Source organism: Emys orbicularis, chromosome 2, assembly GCF_028017835.1.
Source record: "Emys orbicularis isolate rEmyOrb1 chromosome 2, rEmyOrb1.hap1, whole genome shotgun sequence".
In the NCBI taxonomy this organism is placed as follows: domain Eukaryota; kingdom Metazoa; phylum Chordata; order Testudines; family Emydidae; genus Emys; species Emys orbicularis.
In genome coordinates, this window is record NC_088684.1 from 213318851 (window position 1) to 213341061 (window position 22211).

At 38.0% G+C, this 22211-nt stretch overlaps 1 protein-coding gene across 1 annotated transcript in view; it reads left to right on the top strand.

The window, feature by feature from the left end:
• The window catches only part of ULK4 (unc-51 like kinase 4), a 426845-nt gene that overhangs the window by 27000 nt on the left and 377634 nt on the right, over window positions 1-22211 (top strand). The window contains exons 11-16 of the mRNA XM_065398954.1: window positions 231-330; window positions 3005-3109; window positions 6578-6638; window positions 10500-10681; window positions 12069-12115; window positions 13220-13298. Of these exons, the coding sequence (XP_065255026.1) occupies window positions 231-330; window positions 3005-3109; window positions 6578-6638; window positions 10500-10681; window positions 12069-12115; window positions 13220-13298 (574 nt within the window). The remainder of the gene's footprint in view (window positions 1-230; window positions 331-3004; window positions 3110-6577; window positions 6639-10499; window positions 10682-12068; window positions 12116-13219; window positions 13299-22211) is intronic.

The window sequence follows — 22211 nt, forward strand, 5'->3', positions numbered from 1 at the left end:
ACGTCCTTTGGTTTGGAGGGTTGATGGTGGGGGAAAAAAACAAACTATTATGGGGGATTTAAAAACAGGAAGTATATATTGGGTTGATGGAACAAATATTGTGCCTGTCAGCCGTGACACTTTCCCCTCACAAATGGGAATTATGTAGAGGTTTCATAATCCAGAATATGTCTTGTAATCCATGAAAGCTAATCAGCACTCTTCTTTAATTTTTGTATAATGTCTTTCAGCTCTCGTCCCACTCCGAGGACTAGCACTGCAGTAGAAATGAATAGTGCTGCTGCTGCCTTAACTCAGAATTCAGAACAAAGAACTTTATGCTTGACAAAGGTGAGAAGTATATTATTGTGAGATAGTAATATTTCCATAGTTAAGATTGCAACCTGGATTCCATTATAAAGCCAACTTGCACTCCATTCCCCCTTGAAATTAAAAAAACAAAAAATCCCCAAATCTACACATTTACAGAATTTTAAGATCAATTCTCAGGGCTGCTGTTAATTACACCAGGGGCCAAACTTGCCCCTGCACTAGCCCAAACTTTGGGAGCTCAGCGTCTCTTGCCCCTTAATTAAGAGAAATAAAAGAGATTGCCAGACCAATACATAAATTAATTAAATAAAAAGGGTAATAAGGTTACTGTAGGATGTTACACAAACATTAGAAAACATTATTACCAGGAGTGTTAGATTTTTTTTTTTTTTTTTTTTTAAATTATAACATTGAAAAAATATATAGAAAAGATAAGGTAATATAAAGAAAGTTTCAATATTGTTACAGCTGATACATTAACTAAAAGAATCTTGAATGTATGAAAACTAACAGTAGATATTTCAAGAACAGTGTTAACTCTGACCTGTAAGAGACAGCTCTCGAGAAATGTAATATTTCAAGTTCTGAGTTATAGAAAGATGGTTTAACACATGTTCGGTGGAAAGAGGACTAATGTATCTACTACAGTAACTAAAGTCAGACTACATAAGCTGTATCTTTAAGCAGGGGTGGCAGATTTATAGAAATTTTGGTGGTGCCCAGAACCCGCACCCCACCTGCCTAAGGCTCTGGGAGGGAGTTTGGGTGGGGGGAGGAGGTCTGGGCTTCAGGCCCTGGGCTGGGGCAGGGGATTGGGGTGCAGGCTCTGGGAGGGAGTTTGGGTGCAGAAAGGGTGAGAGGTTGGGCTCTGGGAGGGAGTTTGGGTGGGGGAGGGGGCCTGAGGTACAGGCTCCGGGATGGAGTTTGGGTGCTGGGTGCAGGAGGGGGTGAGGGGTACAGGCTCTGGGACAGAGTTTGGGTGTAGGCTCTGGGCTGTGGCAAGCGGTGAGGGTTCAGAAGGGGGTGAGGGGGGTGCAGGCTCTGGGAGGGAGTTTGGGTGCAGGAGAGGGTGTGTGGGAAGGGGGTGGGGGTGCAGGCTCTGGGCTGGGGCAGGGCCCAAACAACTCACCGCCCCTGTCTTTAAGGTGTATTGCACACACCTCTTTCAATTTCAGAATACTAACATTTTAGTTAATTATGTACTATCGATATTGCAGAAAGATCTATTTTTGTATCTATTACTGATCTACAATTGATATACCTTATATTATGCTATGTACAATTTCTAAAATATTTTATAATATAAGTATAATGTGTTATCTTTATATTAGTCATTTTGTATAACATACAATAGTTATTAAACACATTAGTGAGTAACTGCATTGCGTAGGGAAAAAAGAAATATGAGTTACTCTTAAGGTTATTATTGGAATGTCTAATGTTAATTTTCACATGTAAATATTTCTTACAAAATATATAAATTGTAAGACTACTCCTCTTATTTTATCATTTTGTATGACTTTTAAAAGGTGGGGATTTTAAAGCTGTTATATTCTTGATACTTATTTTCTGATTATATTTTTTTAATTTAATGTGGCAGTTTTAACTTTTGTTAGTTTTCCCCCCCCCTTGTTTTAAAACAAACACATACCTATGTCTAAAATAATGTATTTTTATTTTTATTTATCAACCTTTGCTGCTCAAAAGGAATATGTTAATATTATTTTAATTACAGATCATAAAACATAGCTGATAGTCGGTGGTAATTACTAGTGTATTGAGTAAACATACTTTAGGGAGAGAATAATAGCTCCAATTTTCTCATAAATGTCATAAATGCAGTTTGATGAATAAAACTAAGTCTCATAAAAGAAAAGGATTTAATTTAAATAGGATTTTAGAGACAATATTATTCTAATCATTTATATAACTGTTGCTTGTAAGTTCCCAACTTTCTTTTCTTTATTTTTAAAAAGGCCAATACTGTTGAAATTTTGGGCTCTAATCCTTCAACGATTTATACACATTGACTCTGAATGGAACTATTTACAGTGTGTAAAGTTAAGCACCTGAATACACTTTTCAAAAATGGTGGTGTTGGTAATTGGGCATGGTGGGGTGTGTAAATAAAATTTCATTCCCCCCCGCCCCAATGAACATTAAAAAGATGTACTGGACAAAGTAATGGGCATTGTCCATACAAAACATGTTCACTGAGTAATAAGAAATGCATAAACCATATAATTGGCATGTAAATACCTGCTATTTCATGAGAGATTTAAGAAAAGTGTGTCTGTAGGTTGGTGGGAATTAAAAAATAAATAAATATGGTAATAGAATGTGCTGCAGTAACTAGGGTGCGGATAATGAATATAAGGCCTTGATTCTGGAAAGATTTTTAGAACTTGGGCAAGTCATGTAATCTCCTTTTGTCTCAGCACCCTTTGTCTGGCTTGTCTATTTCTATTGGATCAGCATCTTTCTCTTACTGTATGTTTGTATAGTGCCTAGCACAGTGGGACCTGATCTTAGTTAAGGAAGCTATTCACTCCCATAAAGCAAATAATACAAACACAGAGTATTTGCGTTATCCATACAATGCAGTTTGGTAGTGTTTAAAAGAAATATTGTAGCAAAAATTTTGAAAACTTTTCTTACAAACCTGGCTACTGTATTTTTGTTCTTGTTCTAGGGTAAAAATGTACACTCAAGCCAGCAGGACATGGAGTCCAAGATGAAAGAGCTCATCTACACAGAATCTGACCTTTTTGTAACCCCTATTATTGACAATCCAAAGGTATGGCAAAGTAAGATACTAAAGAATAGATTAAGGAACTTGCTGTGCTATTTATTGCACAGATAAATCTTTAAACAGGGTGACCACTCTTTTCCTTTCCTTTATTGTTCTCATCATAAACAGCTCCACCCAGTCATCTGCTAAGCCTTTTGACAAGATTTCTGCAGTTTTGTATGGCCCTATTATACAGTCAGTATGGAGAACTGATTTATTTGGGGATCAAATATTAATCTGAAAGGGTTGCCCACAATTAGTGGAAGCTACTAAATGTTGCATTTGGTGCCCTTGCAGATTTACCTTTTGATATCTTGCATTCACTTATTAAATGCCAGTAACATCTAGTCTCGACAGATATTTATTTAAAGGTATGCTTATTAAAATGAAACTTTGTAGATTTAGATGTCTTCTCACTGGATACTAATCCTTGTACACTAGGATTTAGATTTTCACACGGGCTTCTGTTGCGGGATGTTTGCAGGGTGCAGAAAAATTGGCAGGGTTTAGACATATGATTAATTTTTCTAAAAAATATGAATTGAATATTTCTGAAAACGAGAGACTAAAATTGTAGGCAACACTGGACAAATGTTCACAATTCTCTGCTATGGCACCTTAATCCTGATCTGGAAAACTCCTTCTCTTCTAGTACAGAGAGTCTTGAGCAGAGACTACCACTTGTGCTGAATGTTGTGATGGCTTCTATGTACAAAAAAATCAAGTTATTTTAAACAACTTTAATTAATAAATTGCAGGTGTTTGGACTGAAATATTTTGTACCGGAGGCAGCTGTCATTCTAAATGTGGAAAGGCTATTGCTTACAGTCTGTATTTACTAAAAAGATCTAAGCTTTAAACTGAAAAATAAACAAAACCCCTTTGTTTTTAATAGTTTCTGTTCCTTGGTTTCACCATTTTAAGTCCCCCTATTATCACCTCCTTATAACAATCTAAAAAGTTGGCTTTTAAGGATAGTGTTGTTTTGAAAGAATTTTTTTCCATTATTTAAAACTACACTTGATTTGACTGAGTCCATTTGTCCCTGTCTTGTCTTTGTAAAGTTGTTGATAGTGCATTTCATCCATGAATTCACTGGCCAGTGAAACTGTGTTAGAATCTTTCCAGTAAAGGCCACTTTTAAACATGATTCTAGTTAACCTGGTTTAAACTCAAGTCCAGTCCAAAATGTCCTGTTGTATACCATGATAGGCCCAGGACCAGGTGACATTTAATGATTGATCAAGTAGGTTTTGTTTTTGTTTTGTTGTTTTCATGACCGAGCCTGACTTTTTGTCAAGTCTCTGAGACATTTTCCTGGAAAAAAATTTCTTTTACCACAACTTTGGCTCCACCATTTGTTTGAGAGCAGTTTGCCAGGTAAATATTACTCTCAGGTAAACACCAGGGAATAAAAGGACATGATACTTTAGCAGAGTTTTCTACAATCTCTGGTAGTTAATCAAGCCTAATGTTAATTGTGAATTTTAAAAATCTGCTTCTGCCTTTAGTGGGAACTCTGATTTTGACCAATATAAATGAGAGGTTATTGAGGCTGATTTCTTCTCTCCCCCCCCCCCCCCCCCCCCATGAATTGATTCGATATGGACATGGAAACAGTGAGATGCATATACTGTAATTTGGATTCCAAATTGGGACCTCATGGGTCAGAGCCATATCTTTGGGACAAGGTGTTGACCTTGCCATTTCTGGGCAGTAGGTCAAGGTAAAGTTTAACCAGGAGAAGAATAGGGCACTGGAACTGTCGTTGGTTTAGGGACTTAGCCCTGTGCAGGAATCACTGGTTCTTATGGTCAGTGAACACTTGGACCTGATGGTAGGCCCTTTCCAAGTAGTGTTGCTTCTCTTCGAAGGTGATTTTAATTGCCAGGAGCTCTTGTTGAAGATCTTGTAGTTTTGCTCAGCGTGGGTGAGCTTCCTCAAGTAGTAAGTGATGAGGTGCAGTATTTGCCTTTGGGAGAGGACTGCCCTGATTGACATACTAAAGACATCTGCTTCCACAACAAAAGTTTGCATTGCACCTGGCTAGGCCAATACTGGAGCTGCGGTGAAGGCAAGCTTCGACTGCTTGAATATGTGCTGGACCTTGGGTGACCAATGCAACTGCATGCTTTTCTGGAGTGTGGCAGTAAGGGGCTTGGCTTGTGTTTTGAAAAATTCTAAATGAACCTCTGGTAGAAGTTTGTGAAGCCTAGAAAACATTGTAGGCCATGCACATTGCGGGGACTATCCAGTTGTGAACAGCCTGGCCCTGTTTGAGCTCGGTGAAGGTCTTCAAAGATGCCTGACATCAATTGGAGAAAGGTGGCCCAGTCTGACAGCACTTGGGGTATGGCCTTCCAGTGGGGGGGGGGGGGACAGGGGGTAATCTAATGCACTTCCTGTCAGCATGCCAATTACCAAGGCCACCTTGGCTGGGTCAGAGGCTTAGGTCTGGGGACACATCAGAAACAGAAGATGGCATTGGTTCATTAAACCCTGTGGAACTACCAGACTGTTCAGGCCAAGATATCACAGGCCCTCTGTTTGGGGAAGGTGCAGCAGGCTGTATTTGCAGTGTTCTCGGTGCTGATTTGCCTTGCTTGCTCCTGCAGCTGCTGGTTGTCCGAGGTCAGCTGTGCAACTTAAGCCTGCAGTGCTTGATTAGCCACATTGGGCGAGTCTGATACTTCTGGTGACTGTGGTTGTGCTGCTGGGTCCATCCTTCTTGCACTGAGCTCAGTCCCACAGGGTTATAGTGGTCTGAACAAGCTGTCATGTGTGGGTTGTGGGCTGCCAGACCTACTAAAGCCAGAGTCCACAGTCATGAGGCAGGAGTCAAGAGTCAGCTGAGTTGGGATACTGGGAGGTCAGAAGCAGGAGACAAACTGGAGATCAGAACCACGAATCGGGAACCAGAGTCAGGCTAGGTCAGGATACCAGGGAGTCAGAGGTGGGAGACAAATTGGAGGTCAGGAACCATAAATCAGATGCCAGCAGTTAAGCTGGGTCAGAAAGCCAGACGATCAAGCAGCAAGCACGAAACACAAGGCATGGTCCAAAGGGGAGTGGAGCCCAGTTGTTGGGACAGCTTCCTGGTGCTGCTGCTAACTTAAGCAGAGCCAGTGGCCAATCAGCTGCTTTGGGACTCAGCCAATTGGACCTCAGGGGTGGCGCCTTGTACTGGGGCTGGGCTACGTGGATGTCAGATAAGCTACTGATAGGCTGCTAGGTGGAGGGTTGTGGAGCATGGCTGCTCCCATGAACCTTGTGGGCCTGGGTTCTAGGCCTGTTGCTCATTGACACTTAAATTATAATGGTAGGAGTGGCTTGTATATTGTGTATGTGCTAAATATATTTTTGTCTATCTTTGTCTGTGTTTATATGTTTCTCTACTTTAAAGACGTTTACAAATGCTTTAAAAAAATCTAAAATAGGCTTGAGTCAAACAACTGTTTTTTGTTTTTTTTCCAGATAATGAAACAAGCACCAGTTAGATTTGACTTAAAAATGTTACATATACCAGCACATTCAGGTAGAGTCCTGCTGAAGTTGATAACATGTATAAGTGCTTCATGTGACAGCACATACTTACATAGCATGTTTTCATTTTCTTCATAATTTTCCATCTGAAGCGTCATAGTTTCCTGTTGATTGAAATTCATAACTTTCCTAGGTGATAATGAATCGCATACATATATTCAAGGAAGAATTGGTAATTGTTTTACAGTGTAGTTTGGTTATATTAAATGTTTGAAAGAAAGTTTGAGATCATTTTCTATTGTGTTTATACTTGTTTCAAAGAGAATGTATTATTCATGAATTGCAGAGCTCAGCCTACAAGAAAGCAAGACTTATTAGGCCCTATTTAGAAAATAGCAAACCAAAAAAAATAAGCACTCAAATCCAGTTATTACACTAAAGCTATGGAAAACTTTAGTTGCCTCTGAAATTTTTTTTTTTTTTTTATTTAAAACCTTTAGGAAATAAATGAATACAATATGTATGCTTTTCATCAGTGGAATAACTCTCTCCATTTGGCGTTGCTTAGACTTTTGAAAATCAGATCACTTTATTTAGAAGGCTCCATAAGGACTTTGAAGCCTGTCCTTTTGAAAATCTTGGCTGGACTCTCCCAGGGTTTGGGAGTCAGTGTGTTCAACTGTGTTGATCAAAGTCCCAACATTTTCCAGCAGACAGCTGGAGTGCATGAGAGCCTGATCACATGTGACTCAGCTCAGTGTCTTTTATGCTGTTAAATCTAGGGAAAAAAGTTCATCCCTTCACAGTGAACTGCATGATTCAGTTACTTTTTTTAATTACAGGAATTCATTATACAAGGGTTTTTTGCTCTAGTTGCATCAAATTTATTTGCAAAACACAGTCAGATGTTGGGGGAAATTAAGTATGAATTACATACGAAAACCAAGTTAAAAACGTTAAAAACACTATTAGGGTTCCAAAGTCAAGCACTTGAAACTTATGAAATGACAGAATTAAGGTTACCTGTGCAACCTTAATTCAGCCCACTTGTGCATATGCATTACAATAGAGTATAATTACACAATCACATACTGTTCTTTTCAGTCCCAGTTTCTCCCCTATTGACTCTTCATTTGACCTGATCTTCCCTTCCCTCCTGCCTCCCACTGGGTCCCAGTCTCCCTCTCTAGGCTCTCTCTGAGTTTTCCCCCTGCTCTGTTTCTTTCTTCCAATCCCGTTTTTCAGCCAGTCCTGGGTCCTCCCCATCTCCAGGCTCGTCATTTGATCAGCGCTCTCACTCGCACACAAGTGACTCCCAGTTCCTCCCCCCATTTTCCCTCATCTGTCTTCTTGCCCAACTGTTCTGAGCCTTTGTCCAACTAGTCCCAGCCTCTTCCCCTACAGCTGCCAGTAACAGTTTCTCTCCCCACCCTTTAGTTCCAGTATCACTAGACTCCATGTCTCAATCTATCTTTTCCCTCATCCTCAGTCTAGCTCTTGTCCTTACTCAAATCAGATTAGGCAGCTTGCTCCTCCATGCTGCCGAGGTGCCAGCAAGAAGGGTCACTGAGAGCACAGGAGAGAGACGCTCCCTGCTTGTCCCCACCCTGCCCCAGAGTAGCAGTTACAGGGAAAGTCCAGCTTCATCCCTGTAGTATTGGACTGGCAAATGCTCAGTTGCTCTTCCGAGATGGTGAATGTGCATTCTGGTGAGCAATAGAAGCTATGAGAGGCTAGAGCATGCGCAGTGAGGTTGGAAACTTTGCAGATTTTTAGCTGCTAAAATTGAAGAAGCGTTTACGGAGCATGTGAAAACTGAGATTTTTTTCAAAGGCTTATAATGTGATGAAATTTGGGTGGATTTTCATGGACAGCAAAAGTCACATCCCTGACACATTTCAAGTCCCTGCTCCAAAGCATGGAGACACTACACTTTTTAAAAGGTTGCCAGAATTTCTTAACTTGGGCAAAACATTCTTGGAAAGGGTTGAATTGTTTTGGCAGAAATTTTCCAGAAAAATTTCAGCTTGGGGCAGATACCTGACATGGAAGATTTCAGCCCAAATGGTTAAAGTTTTGCAACTAATAAGGGTCTTATAATGGGAAGAGTTGCTGAACCATAACAAATGATGGTGCTACAAGTCCTGCCTATAATTATGAAATGCTCCTAATGCCCAGCATAAAGTCATTATTTTTTTTTTTTGGCATCAAGTGAAGTTATTTATAAAAACAAAAGGCTGATTGTTATCAGGAGTGTAATACTAGTTCCTTTGGAATATTTCCTTTTGGTCTATTTACAGAGGTATTGTTAAAATATATTATGTTTGAAGATTAATTTCAGCTAAAAATATGTTCCTTTTTTTGCTTCTCAGCTGTGTATGGTGGGAGTAGGGAGTGAGGAATAATGTAAGATTCTGTTCCATTTGGTATGATGTGTATATCGAGCAGTGATTTTGTTGGAATGTTATCGTTCTAAAATATAGTATCCCTTGGCCCCAAACAACAGCAACAAATACTTTCTGTAAGATAAAGTCATAGTCCAAAATTTTCACACTTGGGTGATTTAAAGGTAGACATTTACTTGCCAAAATACAGTATGAATGTAAATAAGTGATCTGCTATTCAGAGGTGCTTAGCACACACAACTTTCATTGTCTTCAAAGGGAACAAAAGGTTCTTAATAGCTCTTGGATTCCAGACTGCTTATTTAGGTGTCTGAATGTAGATTGAGGTACCTGCCTTTAGGCATCCAACTTTGAAACTGGTGACTATGGAGCTGAAAAGCTTGATCCACGTTCCAAATGGATTCCAGTGTCATTTGCTATACAAGGGATATAATTTATTTAACAACTGGAAGATTGTGTTTGTGGCTATATAGTTTGCAGCTTTTTAATTTTTGCTGGCAAACAACTGTTTGGCTAGTGTTAGAATATCTTGTAAAAAAGACGCTTAGCCTGGTGCTGAATACCAACACTGAGGGCTAAACTTTTCCTTTTCAAAGATGAGAATTGAGGTTAAAATAAATACCCAAAGTCTGATTCTCTCCCTGCTTACGCTGGTGTAAATCAGGAGTGCCTTCTTTGAAGTCAGTGGAGTTGTCCCAGAGTAAAATTTGTGTAAAACCGAAGATAATTAGTCCCCTTAAATATTGCCAAGAACAATCAACACATTCACTATGAAAATGTCTGGATACCATTTAAAAAAAATTTTTGTTTGTTTGTTTTAGAGGTGCAAGAAGGAATGGACAGGATTGCTTAGCTCTACAGATTGATTGAATTTTCATGGCTTTCCTTGTAGACATGTTGTGAGTAATGGATTGGGAGTCATGAAATTAATTCTAATCCCAGCTGCGATCTGACTCCCTTGTTTAAATCACTTAGGCCCTGATGCTACAACTATTTAAGCAGATGCAGACCTGCACACATGCTTCAAATAAATTGTGATTCTGAGCAAATTCCTCAGGCTTTTACTTAATTTTTGCTTTATTGTTGCTCTGGCGAACTCCCATTGACAACATCTGATTAAAAACTAAAGAATGAATGAGGACAATATCACTTCCTTTAATCCATGGGAAGGCAGTGTGGGTTTACCTAAGCAAGAACCAAATCAAAACTGTGAATAAGAACCTAATGGATTTTGCTCTTCGAAAATAGTTTTGTATACTTACCGTCATCTGTTGTGTTGTACCCCCTTTTTTCTCTTGGTCTTTTTGATAATTCTCATAATTGTATTCTATAAAATAATTAAATTCTTTGCCTTAATACTGTTGTAAATATCAAAGTTGTGATTGGATCCAAAAGTTTTAAAATTACTTTGGTTCATGTGGACATAACTATATTTTAGTATTTAAAAGTAAAATCAAAAGATGGCAATTCATAATCTTTAAACAGCTGCTGACATTTTTTGTGTACAGTTGAGAAGCTATCATCTCTGAAAGAAATGGACTGGAATGACTTTTTGCAACAAATGTGCTCATTGATTGACTCCACTGAGAAGAACACAGGGGCAATGCGAGCTAAATTGAATTTGCTATGCTATCTCTGCACTGTGGCTGGCCACAAGGAAGTAGCAACCAGGTTAATCAGCTCACAGCTGGTAAGTAGTAAGGTTCCCGGAGAGTCAACATGGTTCACATACCAGCCATTGCAGCAAAAGTCAGCTGCCTTTAGCAATGGTGCCCTTTACTTCTATTTTAAGGAACTGTTGGTATAAAGACACATGCAGTACAGCCAATTAAGGACAAAGCAATGAAATGTACCAGTTAGGTTTCTTGAAAAGAAGTTATGGAGCATTGTCTGTCTTTTAGACTCCAGATGAATTTTTTTCTTATTCACTAAGTTAATAGAGTTAATTAAATAATTATTTAAACTGTCTCCAGCATTAATAGCACCTCAAAATGTTATAAGATGCTATAAATTGTTATTTATAAAAGCTGTAACACAGAAAACTGCTTTTGGGGAAAAAATATGCATATGAAAATGTTATAGACAATCCTCCTTAACCATGCCTTTATAGATGGTAAACATGTTTTCTAAAACATGTACAATCATTAAGGAAACAAACTGTATGTGGCAATTAATTTTGCTGGTCTCTGGGTGGTGGCTTAATTCATTTTTCAGTCTTGGGTATGCAAAAATAGCAAACACTTGCACTTCCCTTCTTTGTATTTTAACTATGGAAGTGATCTACACACTCTCAGAATTATAACAAGCTGCCTTTTAAAATAAATTTATAGCTTTGAATTTTGAGATTTTTTTTCCTTCAGTTTATTTTCTTTGACTGAAGGCCAATTTCAATCATGGCCTAATTTCCCCTTATTTACATGTATGCCACTAACTCCACTGAAGTCAAATTCTGCCCTCAATAAAGTAATTGCAATTATAGTGGAGTAATAAGGGCAGAGTTTTCCCCACACATGCAATAGACAAAATAAGATCATAACAGTTGGAGACAGAGACATATTAGATCATAGAGCCTGTGAGAGGGCTGGAAACAGTCCTTCCAGATGGTGTGTTGAATACTCAGTTGATACTAGACTTGATATTAGCCAAAACAATTGTATTGCAGAGTAACAGAGAATTTGTAGGCTGGTTGGTTGGTTGGTTTAGTTCAGATGAATAGCCATTTCAAATTTTTATCACTAGTCTGTTTACCTGTGTGTGTGTGTGGGCAATCACAATTTTTCTAGTATATATTTATTTTTATCTGGGAATATATTTTTAAGCAAAGCTTCAAAAAAAAATTTTTTTTTTTTAAACGATAGGAACATAAAATTTGAAGATTTCCCCCCCCCCAAACTGTCAGTACATCCTTTTGAATCAATGGGTTTGAACAGCACCCAAGGTCTTTTGTAGTCAGAGTACAAAATAGACATTTAAAAAAAATCTAAATATGTATTTTCATAAGACTTATATCTTTATTCTTCTACATTAACAGGGATTTTTTGAGAAATAAAAGTGTATTTATCTATTCCTTATTCTAGTTCCCGTTGTTAATACAACAGTTGCGGGCAGCTCCAAATTGGGATATGTAAGTAACAAACAACTTATTACAAATGAATTTATTCAAATGCTGATTGTTGCTGAATATTTTACAGGGCATACTTAAGCATCTGCTCTGGTTTTCCTTGAAAGAGGAATGACCACAGACATTACACAATATAGTGGTATGTGTAGTGATTTGAATTTCTTCAGTACCTCAAGCCTAATAAGATCCATTACATTTTAGCCACTACCAATTTTAGCTTGATTTTACTTATTTTTAAAATAATGTATTCTAAGAGTTGCCTCATTAGATTTAATTAATGATATTTAGATAAAGGAAGAATAACTTAATATCTTTCTCAATTTCTTTTACAAATTGGATGTGCTGTTAGATTTATTCAGGAAAATATTTTTTTTTTCTCAACAATAATATGCAAAACTGAGTAGAATAAATAAAGGATCTGAATTTACATCTACAAATTCTATAATGTAGTTTATGATGTAGTGTATTAAAAATCCCCAAACAAACCGACCCCTGCCATAACTATGTATAATATCCATAATGACAGAGACTTTCTTTGAAGCAAACTTGTCAATAATTATAATGGAATAATGCCCTCTGCTGGTTATTTTATAGAAAGCTTGATTTTTTTTTTATTCCTTATTTTTAAAATAAAAAGGTAGTTTTAACTCTTATCTAAAGTTAATTTTCTGACATGCTCTTCATTTCTGGCAATGGAATCTATTTTGACAACTGGAGTCAAAGATTTAAAATGACTTATGATGGCTTTTCTGTATTTTAAACAAATGTAGATGAGTGTGATTAATGAATAATTTAGATAATATTCATACTAACATACACTTTATTGTACGAAGGGGAGATTCATGACATTTTGCACAGGTAATTGCCTAAGTCATAATCAATTGAGCTACTGAAATAAAATGCTGTTTTAAAGAGCAATGGATAAAGTGTCTAAGAAAAAATTCTGGGCTTTTCTAATGTAAAATTGTGCTTCAAAACGGCATACACTTAGCACTGTATACTCTGTGTACAATACACCATTATAAATAAAGTAGGATCTTGAACTTGTTTGATTTTTTTTTTTTTTTTTTTTTCCCCATGAAGCTAACAAATGTATTTAATTCACAGACGTGCCAAAGTAGCCAGAGTGATTGCTTTACTGGCATTGCATACAACTGAACTTAAAGAAAATGTACCTGTTACTGAGGTAACTTACCTTTTGATTATTTAAGTTGCCAAACATTCAGAAGACTATTGATATTTTTATTCGCAAACTCAGAAATTTTCACAGCTTTTATTGAACTCTGCTTTATTTCCCCACCAAATGTGAAAATGGACACATAGTGCATCCTATTAGCTAAATGTATACATCCATGTTGTAATATATTTATGCTATACTTGTGGTTGTTCCAAATATATTTTGGCAGAACTGCAGTATTTACAGCCTTTTTCATAAGCTCAGTTTTGCAATGATTTGTTACTAGTCTATCACAACATTTCTTTACTGAATTTTGGAATAATATAAAAATATATGATGGATTTCTGAATAGTAAGTTATCCTCAAAGGTAATTATTATTACTATTGTTTTAAAGAAAACAAAATAAATTTGATAACTAAATTCTGGAAAAAGGATGTAGGGATGGAACTCAGTTTGACATTCCTCCACCACCACCCGTTTCAGAACATAATAGTGCAAGGGAAAATCATTTAGTATGGAGAACAAACAAATGTTTTTATTCCATACCATTTACATTTTTGAATCCTTTATAAATTTTTACATTTTGATGGATAGCTGACATGACTTAATCAGAAGACTGGTTAAACACACACATTTCATTCTTATTTTACTATTTGCATATGGCACATGTACATAAAACTCCTGAACTTGGTGGGAGCCAATCATTCATGTTTATCTAAAGTGTTTAAGGTTGATGTGATTTCTACAAAAACAGTGAAATTCAACAACTGAAGAGATTTTCATGCATAGCTCCTATTATTCAGTGGACATCAGCACATGAACAGCTGCTAAAATTTCTCTTAACACAAATACACATCCTCATTATACAGATCTGGCTTCAGGAGAAAGTTTTAGCACTTTAGGCACACACAGTCATTGGTTAATCAAAAGCTAACTACACCGCTACCTCGATATAATGCAACCCGATATAACACGAATTCAGATATAACGCGGTAAAGCAGTGCTCCGGGGGGGCGGGGCTGAGCACTCCGGTGGATCAAAGCAAGTTCAATATAACGCTGTTTCACCTATAACGCGGTAAGATTTTTTTGGCTCCCGAGGACAGTGTTATATCGAGGTAGAGGTGTACATATCTAGTTTATTTTTTTTATTCCAGGTGCCTTCTTCTGGATGCACCATAGAGAACATTGTGCCTAATCATTTCATTATTATCTATAATTATAATAATTATCTTGATATAGCATTTTGTGATGTATGTTTGTCTTCTGAGAAAGATGAGAATTCTATTGGGTAATTTGGAATCTTATTCCACAATTCTTGGCAATATTTTTGTAAAATCACACGTCAGAAATAGGGGAAAGACTCTAGATTACTTCAAAAGCTTGCACTATTACCAACTGCATCCTACCTGAATTCCAGGTTGCAATGTCAGTGTCACTTTTAACTTCTTTCTCTCAGATATGGCAATGTTTTCTGATATTATTTTAATGAAACCAGAGACATTAAAGGATAGTTCCAAGATACACATACAGTTTTTGGTTTCAGGTATTTGCCTAGGAAATCTTTACATCCAGTAGATTATTATTGAAAACACATATGGCCAGCCATTTCCCATCAAATTAGTATAGCAGATATGTTATCCCATCTAAAGTGTGGAATATCAAACACTCATGAAACATACTTCCATTAAGTGATTTTAAAGGAAGAAATTAAACAGTTGTTGCACTGAGCTAGTACTACTTTTTGTCCAGACTATGTCCCATTCTGGTGATCTTCCGTATAAATTCAAAAGCCCATAGATTTGAGAGTATGGATGAATTCCAAACAGCAACAGTTCAGTAGTTTGTCCTGGGTCTAAACACTTATCTGGGGCACATTCAAACTGAAGAGCTATTGTCATTGTCATTTCCAGAGCCATTTGGTATCTGGATCAGATAATTTTTAATATTTCTGGTAGACTAGCTGGGAAAATGTATCCTATGTGAACGTTCATCTCCAGCTTGTATGTACAAGATTGTTCATAAGATGTTTGCTACTCTAGCCCTAATTATAGTTTATTCTAAATACATTTTTCCCAAAGAAGAATTTTATTTTCAGTCACCTACAGATTAAAAGTATTGTTCAGCTTTAATAAACATATTGTGAGACCAGACAGTTGACCCATCCTAGCAGAATCCAGTGCAAACGTTTTGATGCCTTCAAAGTAATCTGTAAATATATACATTTTAAAATCATTTTAAACTGTACGAAGACCTGGTTGACTTTCCAAAGTAAGGTTGGCTCAGTAGAGGAAGAATAGGAGGGACCTGTCAGAGATCTTTAGACCTGCAGAGCTCTAAGTGGTGCCTGCTGTGGTGCCTATTGAGTCATCACAGCAGTGTCAAAGCTGGACAGTCTGACTTCAAAGAACATAAATACCAGTAACTTTTAAAATATATTTTTTAATACTGGGAATTTTTGGTTTATTTCCCTTAAACTGACATTGGCTAGCTCCTGCACTGATACCATGTGAGCTGAGTGCATATACCAGCAGGGCTCTGTGGTTGAGATGTAACCACAAATTCATGCTGGGGTTGAGTGATGTTTTCTGAAGCGTAAGGCACAGTTTTGAGATGTTTGATGATAATTCTATGCCCTTGAGATATTAAAAATAATCCTTTCAAAATTGCACTCTGAATTGTATTAAAAAATAATGTCCCTTGTCTCTGTATGAGCCAGTTAATGCTTCAGTTAGAACTCTGAGATAGCTGTCTTGATGAAGCAAGTTGCATGCTGGGGTGTCACAACAGGCTGAAGCCAGCCAGAACATGTTGGGGGATCTAAACTATACCTAATGTGAAGTGACTGGTCTCAGTCCAGTTCCCAGAGAATGATTATCCACATCACAAAACCTAACATTGGTGGCCCTGGTTAGTACTTGTTTTGACAATCTTTGCTGAGAGGCCAGGGTCTTAAGGGCTTGAATCCACGTGGTTAAAGTCAACGTGGGCTTTTTCATTGGCTTGAATAGGAGCAGGATCAAGCCCTGAATGGGCATAGAGACTTAATCTATCTCCTTACCCTTAGAAATAGTCCCTTCAGGATAAGGTTGATTCCCCTGGGTGGGATAGTATTGTCAATCTTTAACTACGTGTGTGTTTGTGTGTGTGTGTGTTTGTGATCAGTGAATAGAGGATTTCAGTCTGCAGGTTGTCAGTCTGGCACATTTCCCAAACGTTACAATCGTGCACACATTGAGAGGGAAAAAAAAATCATCCCTTCTAAATTTCTATATGCACACAGTCCCTCTGTTTCTTGTTTGAGGAGTTTAGTACCTTTTGATAAAAGTTTGCAAAGTTCAATATTCAAGGCGACCCGCAAAGAACAATTTGTTTTTGTTGTACAAACATCCACCAGAGGTCACTCAAACACAAAAAAGAACTATAAGAAAAAATAGCTTCTCATTCGATTTGAATCTTAAATTGAAACAGTCTAGGCAGAGGTTTACTGTGGAACTATATATTGCACTTATGTCTTCAGTGTGCTGATATATGCTAATATTTGAATGCTATCAAATATTCGTATTCAGAACAAATGGATGTTCTTGTCCCTGAAATCACTGCACTTCTTCCAGTTAATTTTAACTCACTTTATTGATTAGAACCAAGTCAGTAAATTGGTCTCTGTTTTCGTTTCAAAATGTAGTTCAGAAAGTGAGTAGATTGACAATGATGACACTTTTTTTTTTCTTTCTATTTGCGTTTTTTCATACTTGTAAAATTGCAATAAATGTAAGCAGCTCTTGAAAATGTGTAGGCTAATTTTGTCTCCTTGTTAATGGGTCTTCTCACAGAGTGGCCTTTGCCAATCCAAAGCATCCTTCTCTCTGTGTAATTTTTTCTCAAGTTATCTTTCCAGATTTTTCCAGTTGAAGTTTTCCTTGTGAGTATGGGTTCTAAAACTGGCTCTTAAACATCTAGGGGCTGCAGCTGCAAGAGAGCCATTCGCATATTCCTACCTCCAGATTCAAGTCCTCCAGGGATTTGGGGAGGCTCATATCCTTGTTTTTGTTCTCCACATTGCAGGTTTCTTTGCAGTGCCTTCTTTTGCTTATTCTGCAATGGACTTCTCTCCCAGAAACAATGACGGGGAGAAGTCAGTCTTCACTCTCTTTTGGGGGGAAGAGTTTTAATTTTAATTTGTTTGGGATAAAAGTCTAATCAAAATAAAATCTAATGTATTATCACTATTGGCTTCTTATTGGCCGGTACCTAGCTACTAATCCTAAACCTCCTATTTACTGAATTTCTGGTACACTGCTAGGTAAGCTTATATTTACTTTTAATATGATATACTCGATTTTTTTTCTGTTGTCTACTTCAGTGGCAAACTTGTTTGTAGAGAAAATGTAGGACTCAACAATTCTTAATTGTGGATTAGAGAAATAAAAGAATGTTACTTTCTCTTTTTTACATAAGTGAAGTGATGATAAAGTGCAGTTCAGATGTAAAATGGCCATATTTGAATTGCTTATGCATGGAAATAGCACATCTCACATCAAAGAACACTTTAAAAAAGATACTGCCTAATTGCTTATAATGATAGAAGTGTATTTGATATCTTACCTGATGCCTTGTAGAACAATTTTCAGCCTATATATTTTTTCTGTAATCACAGATTTTTGTTGATTCTAACTAGCTCGTATCTCTGCCAACCTTTGCTGTAATATTTGTAGTGCACCTATTGTGAGGTTTCTATTTAAAGTATAATGTGATTTTGAAGTTCTTATGAAACCTTCATATTAATTTGTTAGGAAAAAAAAACATGTCTATGAAAGACCATGGACATAGAAGTCACAATTGGAAGACATACCAAATTCAAATAATCAGAACTGCTCCCTGAAATAGAAATACCATTTAAAGTTGGCTTCTCTTGCCTTTTTGTTAGGACTACCGACCATCATGGGTGAAATCCTGGACCTATTAAAGTCAATTGTAGTTTTGCCATTAACTTCATCAGGGCCAGGACTTTACTTTCACCCTATGTCTTTCACATGTCAGGTAAATACAGCTTCTTGTATAAAATCCATGTGTGTATGTGGATTTAGGTGTGACATGAGTAATTCTACATTTTCATTTAGAATTTTAATTTCAGTAATTTTTGCAACTAATTCTGAGGTTGTAGTGCTATTTGGAGAAAGTTGACAGACAGCAATGTTTTGTGGGTGTGTGTGTTTTAAGATGATAGATGTTGCCTCTTATTTAAACGATTACAGTACAACATTTTCATTTTCTATTAATAAATAGCTATTAAATAAATTGCATGTCACTTAACATATGTACAGAAACGTAATTAGGTGCCTCACACAAAATACAAAATCAAATTCTGTTAAGGTCTATATTCTCTGGTTTAAAATTCTATCTTGAGCTCTTGAATGCTGAGTAGCTTTACTGTCTTACCTGGAGCAAAATGCATCATATATAATGCTGGGTGCATCACTTCAAGCTGATTACCTCTTAATGAAACTCGAGCAGATTTAAAAACAAACAAAAAAAAAACACCCCACAAAACCTCAAATTACTACACTGACATTGTACAATAATTTTGGATGTTTTTAAACCAGACGTGGGCAAACTACGGCCCGCAGGCCACATCCGACCCGGCCCCTGAGCTCCTGGCTGGGGAGCCTAATCTCCGGCTCCTCCCCCGCTACCCCCCTCCCCCGCTGCCCACTGGGCAGCATGGGGAGCACAGCTGGCTCTGGCCGAGTGTCGCGGCTGCGAGCTCCTGCTGCTGGTAAGGGGGCAGGGAGTGGGGGGGTTGGGTAAGGGAGCGGGGGTCCTGGGGGGCAGTCAGGGAGGAGGGGGTGGTTGGATGGGGTGGAGGTTCCGGGGTGGGCGGTCAGGGGATGGGAACAGAGAGGGTTGGGAGTGATATGCGTATTTTTTTGTTAGGTCCATTGCATTATTTTTTTTCTTTTTCTCTAAATTAAGTGACATATGAATAGTAGGGAAGAGGGATACAAACCAGTTATGTACATTAATTATATTAACTTTTTAACCCTACAGCCCTGCAACCTATCCATTGTCAGCTGCCCAGTTTCATATGGTGTCACAGCATAGGTTGTTCTTTAAGAGAAATTTCAGAGGACAGAGAAGTGGCCTCGTGAATTAGTTTTTATAGAGGATTGCATGCATAAGGGACAGTGAGGAACAAAGCATGGTGGCTGTGTTGATTTGGGGGCAGTTCAAGGGTGCTGGAGTTCAGCTCACCATTGAGTCCAAATATCAAAGATTGTAAGCATTTTCTGATCAGCTGACTCTCACGAGGTCTGTTTAAAAACTACATGAAGTCCACTATAGATCTGTCATCATTATTACCTAGACACTGTGCTGCCATGTGACTAAATTTCCTAACTGTGGTAGTAGAAGGGCTTTTGCTGAACTGAGTTCAATTTGCCCCATCTCCTTCTTTGAATAATTAATAAGTATATATTTGTGCTCTATAGGATGTATGCATAGAATAACTTATACCTACAATAATTTGTGTTTTTTACATTAATCCAAATTGAGAATATTTCAGAAGTTTTCTTAGAGTTGCTAGACTTTTATTAAAAAATAAAACTCAAACTGAATATATACATGTGATTTATTTCTTTTGTTAGATTTAAACAATTGCCAAAACAAAACAAAGTTAAATAAAAACCCATACAGAAAATTCTAGGCACCTGACAATTATTCTCACAATATAATGACCACCTTGCAGCTTTAAAAACTCATGTTAAATAACAAACTCAGCCTGGCAGTAGGATTAAACAACCATAAACATTAACGAATGAACTCAGCCAGCCAATAAATAAAAGCAACAGAAAAGCTCCTTTCCATTGTACCATTACCGTTAGGGTTTTATGGGGAAAGCTGAGGGTATTTTCCTATCAAATAAATGGCTTTTGCAACATGCCCTCAGATTTGCTAAGTTTGGGGTATTTCAGATCCAAATGAAGAGCATATTCCAAAATCTTGGACCACTCAGAGAGCACTCTGTGTACAGCCCCCTCTCCGGTATAGCAAGGGTGATGCAGCTTGAGCATCACTGCTGATCTCAGCTGTGACAGTATGGAGAGAGGCAATCTCTCTGGTAGTCACAGCCTAGGTAATTTAGGGGGCTCTCATCTTAAGATCTGATTGGAATTTGGTTCTGAATTATATTGTTGCAAATTCCCTCTCTCTTCTTCGTATACTTTCCCCATGGCTTCTCAGCATCCCTTTCAGAACTGTATGGATGTATTTAAATTTTCCTGTCTGGTTTAAATCCCCATCCTCCCTCTACTGGGCCAATTTCATGTAATCTCCCATACTTTTGTCCTCAGTTGCCAGTTCTTAGTTGACCAAAGGGTTTGCTGTTCTGTTACTCACTGCTCTTCATTCGTTCCCAGTGGCAGTATACAGAGTTGTACCCTCACCGTATGTCAATCTGAGAATCATGGGACCAAGACTGGTATTTGCCCATCCACATGGCAGTCTAGGGTGCGCTCTTCTTGATATGATATATTCCAGTGGTTTTCAACCTGTAGCCCATTGTCCCCTGGGGGTCCACAGACTGTCTTAGATTTCTAAAGGGTCTGCACCTCCATTAGGAATTTTTTTAGGGTGCTGCAAATGAAAAAATGTTGAAAACCACTGTATTCTAATAAATTTAAACCAAATTTTCAAACTTATATGCTTAGTTAGGCACCTAAATCCAGATTTAGGAAACTAGACAAAAGTGACCTGTATAACAAGGAGGCTTACGCTGTGAGCTGGGGACCCTGGGGCTAAGTCAAGCTCAGAGCAGTGAAAAAAATCACTGTAGGCAGGGAGGCCTGGGAGAGAAATGACTAATCGGGGAAGAGATAGAGACCCCAAGAGGAACTGAAAAGGCTGGGTAGAAAGTGGCTCAGAGAAAACCACAGCACAAGTAAAGGAGCACACCTATCTGGTCAGTACAGGGCCCTCTGCCAGAATCCAGAGTAAAGCGTGTGATTGGATTCCCGTACCAACCCTAGGGAAGGAGGGTGAACAAGTCTATTGCAAGGGTATTGAACCCAGTGGATAGGAGAGGCTGCAGGCTAAGCCCTGAAGAAAGGCCGAGGAATAGCCCCAGTGAAGGAGGAAGGATTTTGTGTGTGTTAAATGCACTTTGGGACTTTTTAAGTTTGGACAATTAGATGATGGAACCTAAATATACGCAAGCCCTATTGAAAGATGGTCTGCCCTCCAAGTTGGTATACGGAGGGACAAGGCTGGTCACCAGAATTTCCACTTTAGTTCCAGGGGGCGGTTAAGCAGGTCCTGGTGGTCCTCCAGCAGCACCTAGGGAATCAACAGAAGCAGTGGGAGGTGCAGCTAGATCTACAGAGTGATTGCACATGTGAGACTTGAGACTTCAACCTGGCCTTGTCTAAACTTACGGGACCTTTAACTTTAGCAACGAGCTCCTTACTATACCTCTCTTGGAAGGTGGCTTTTCTAACTGAAATCACTTCTGCCAGAAATGTGTCTGAACTATGTGGCTTGACATTGGAGCCACCATACTGTCTTCTTTAAAGGTGTACTTATGCTCTTATCTGAGTTTCCTCCCTTAAAGTAGTTTCAGATTTTCATAGCAGTCAAGCAATTTACTTACCTGTGTTTTACCTAAAACTTCACGCAAATAGGAATGAACAATGACTACACGCATTGAATGTTAGTCTTAGACAAGCTCTAACATTCTACATATAGAGGACTAAACCATTTTGGTAGTCTAGCACTTTGTGGCTATAGTGGACAGGATGAAAGGTCTCCCAATCTCCTCATGGAGAATCTCATCTTGGATAACTTTGTGTATCCATCATTGTTAGGAACAGACAGGTGTTTCATCACCAAGTAAAGGGTACGGTGCCAAAAGTGAAATCTCTACAAGCT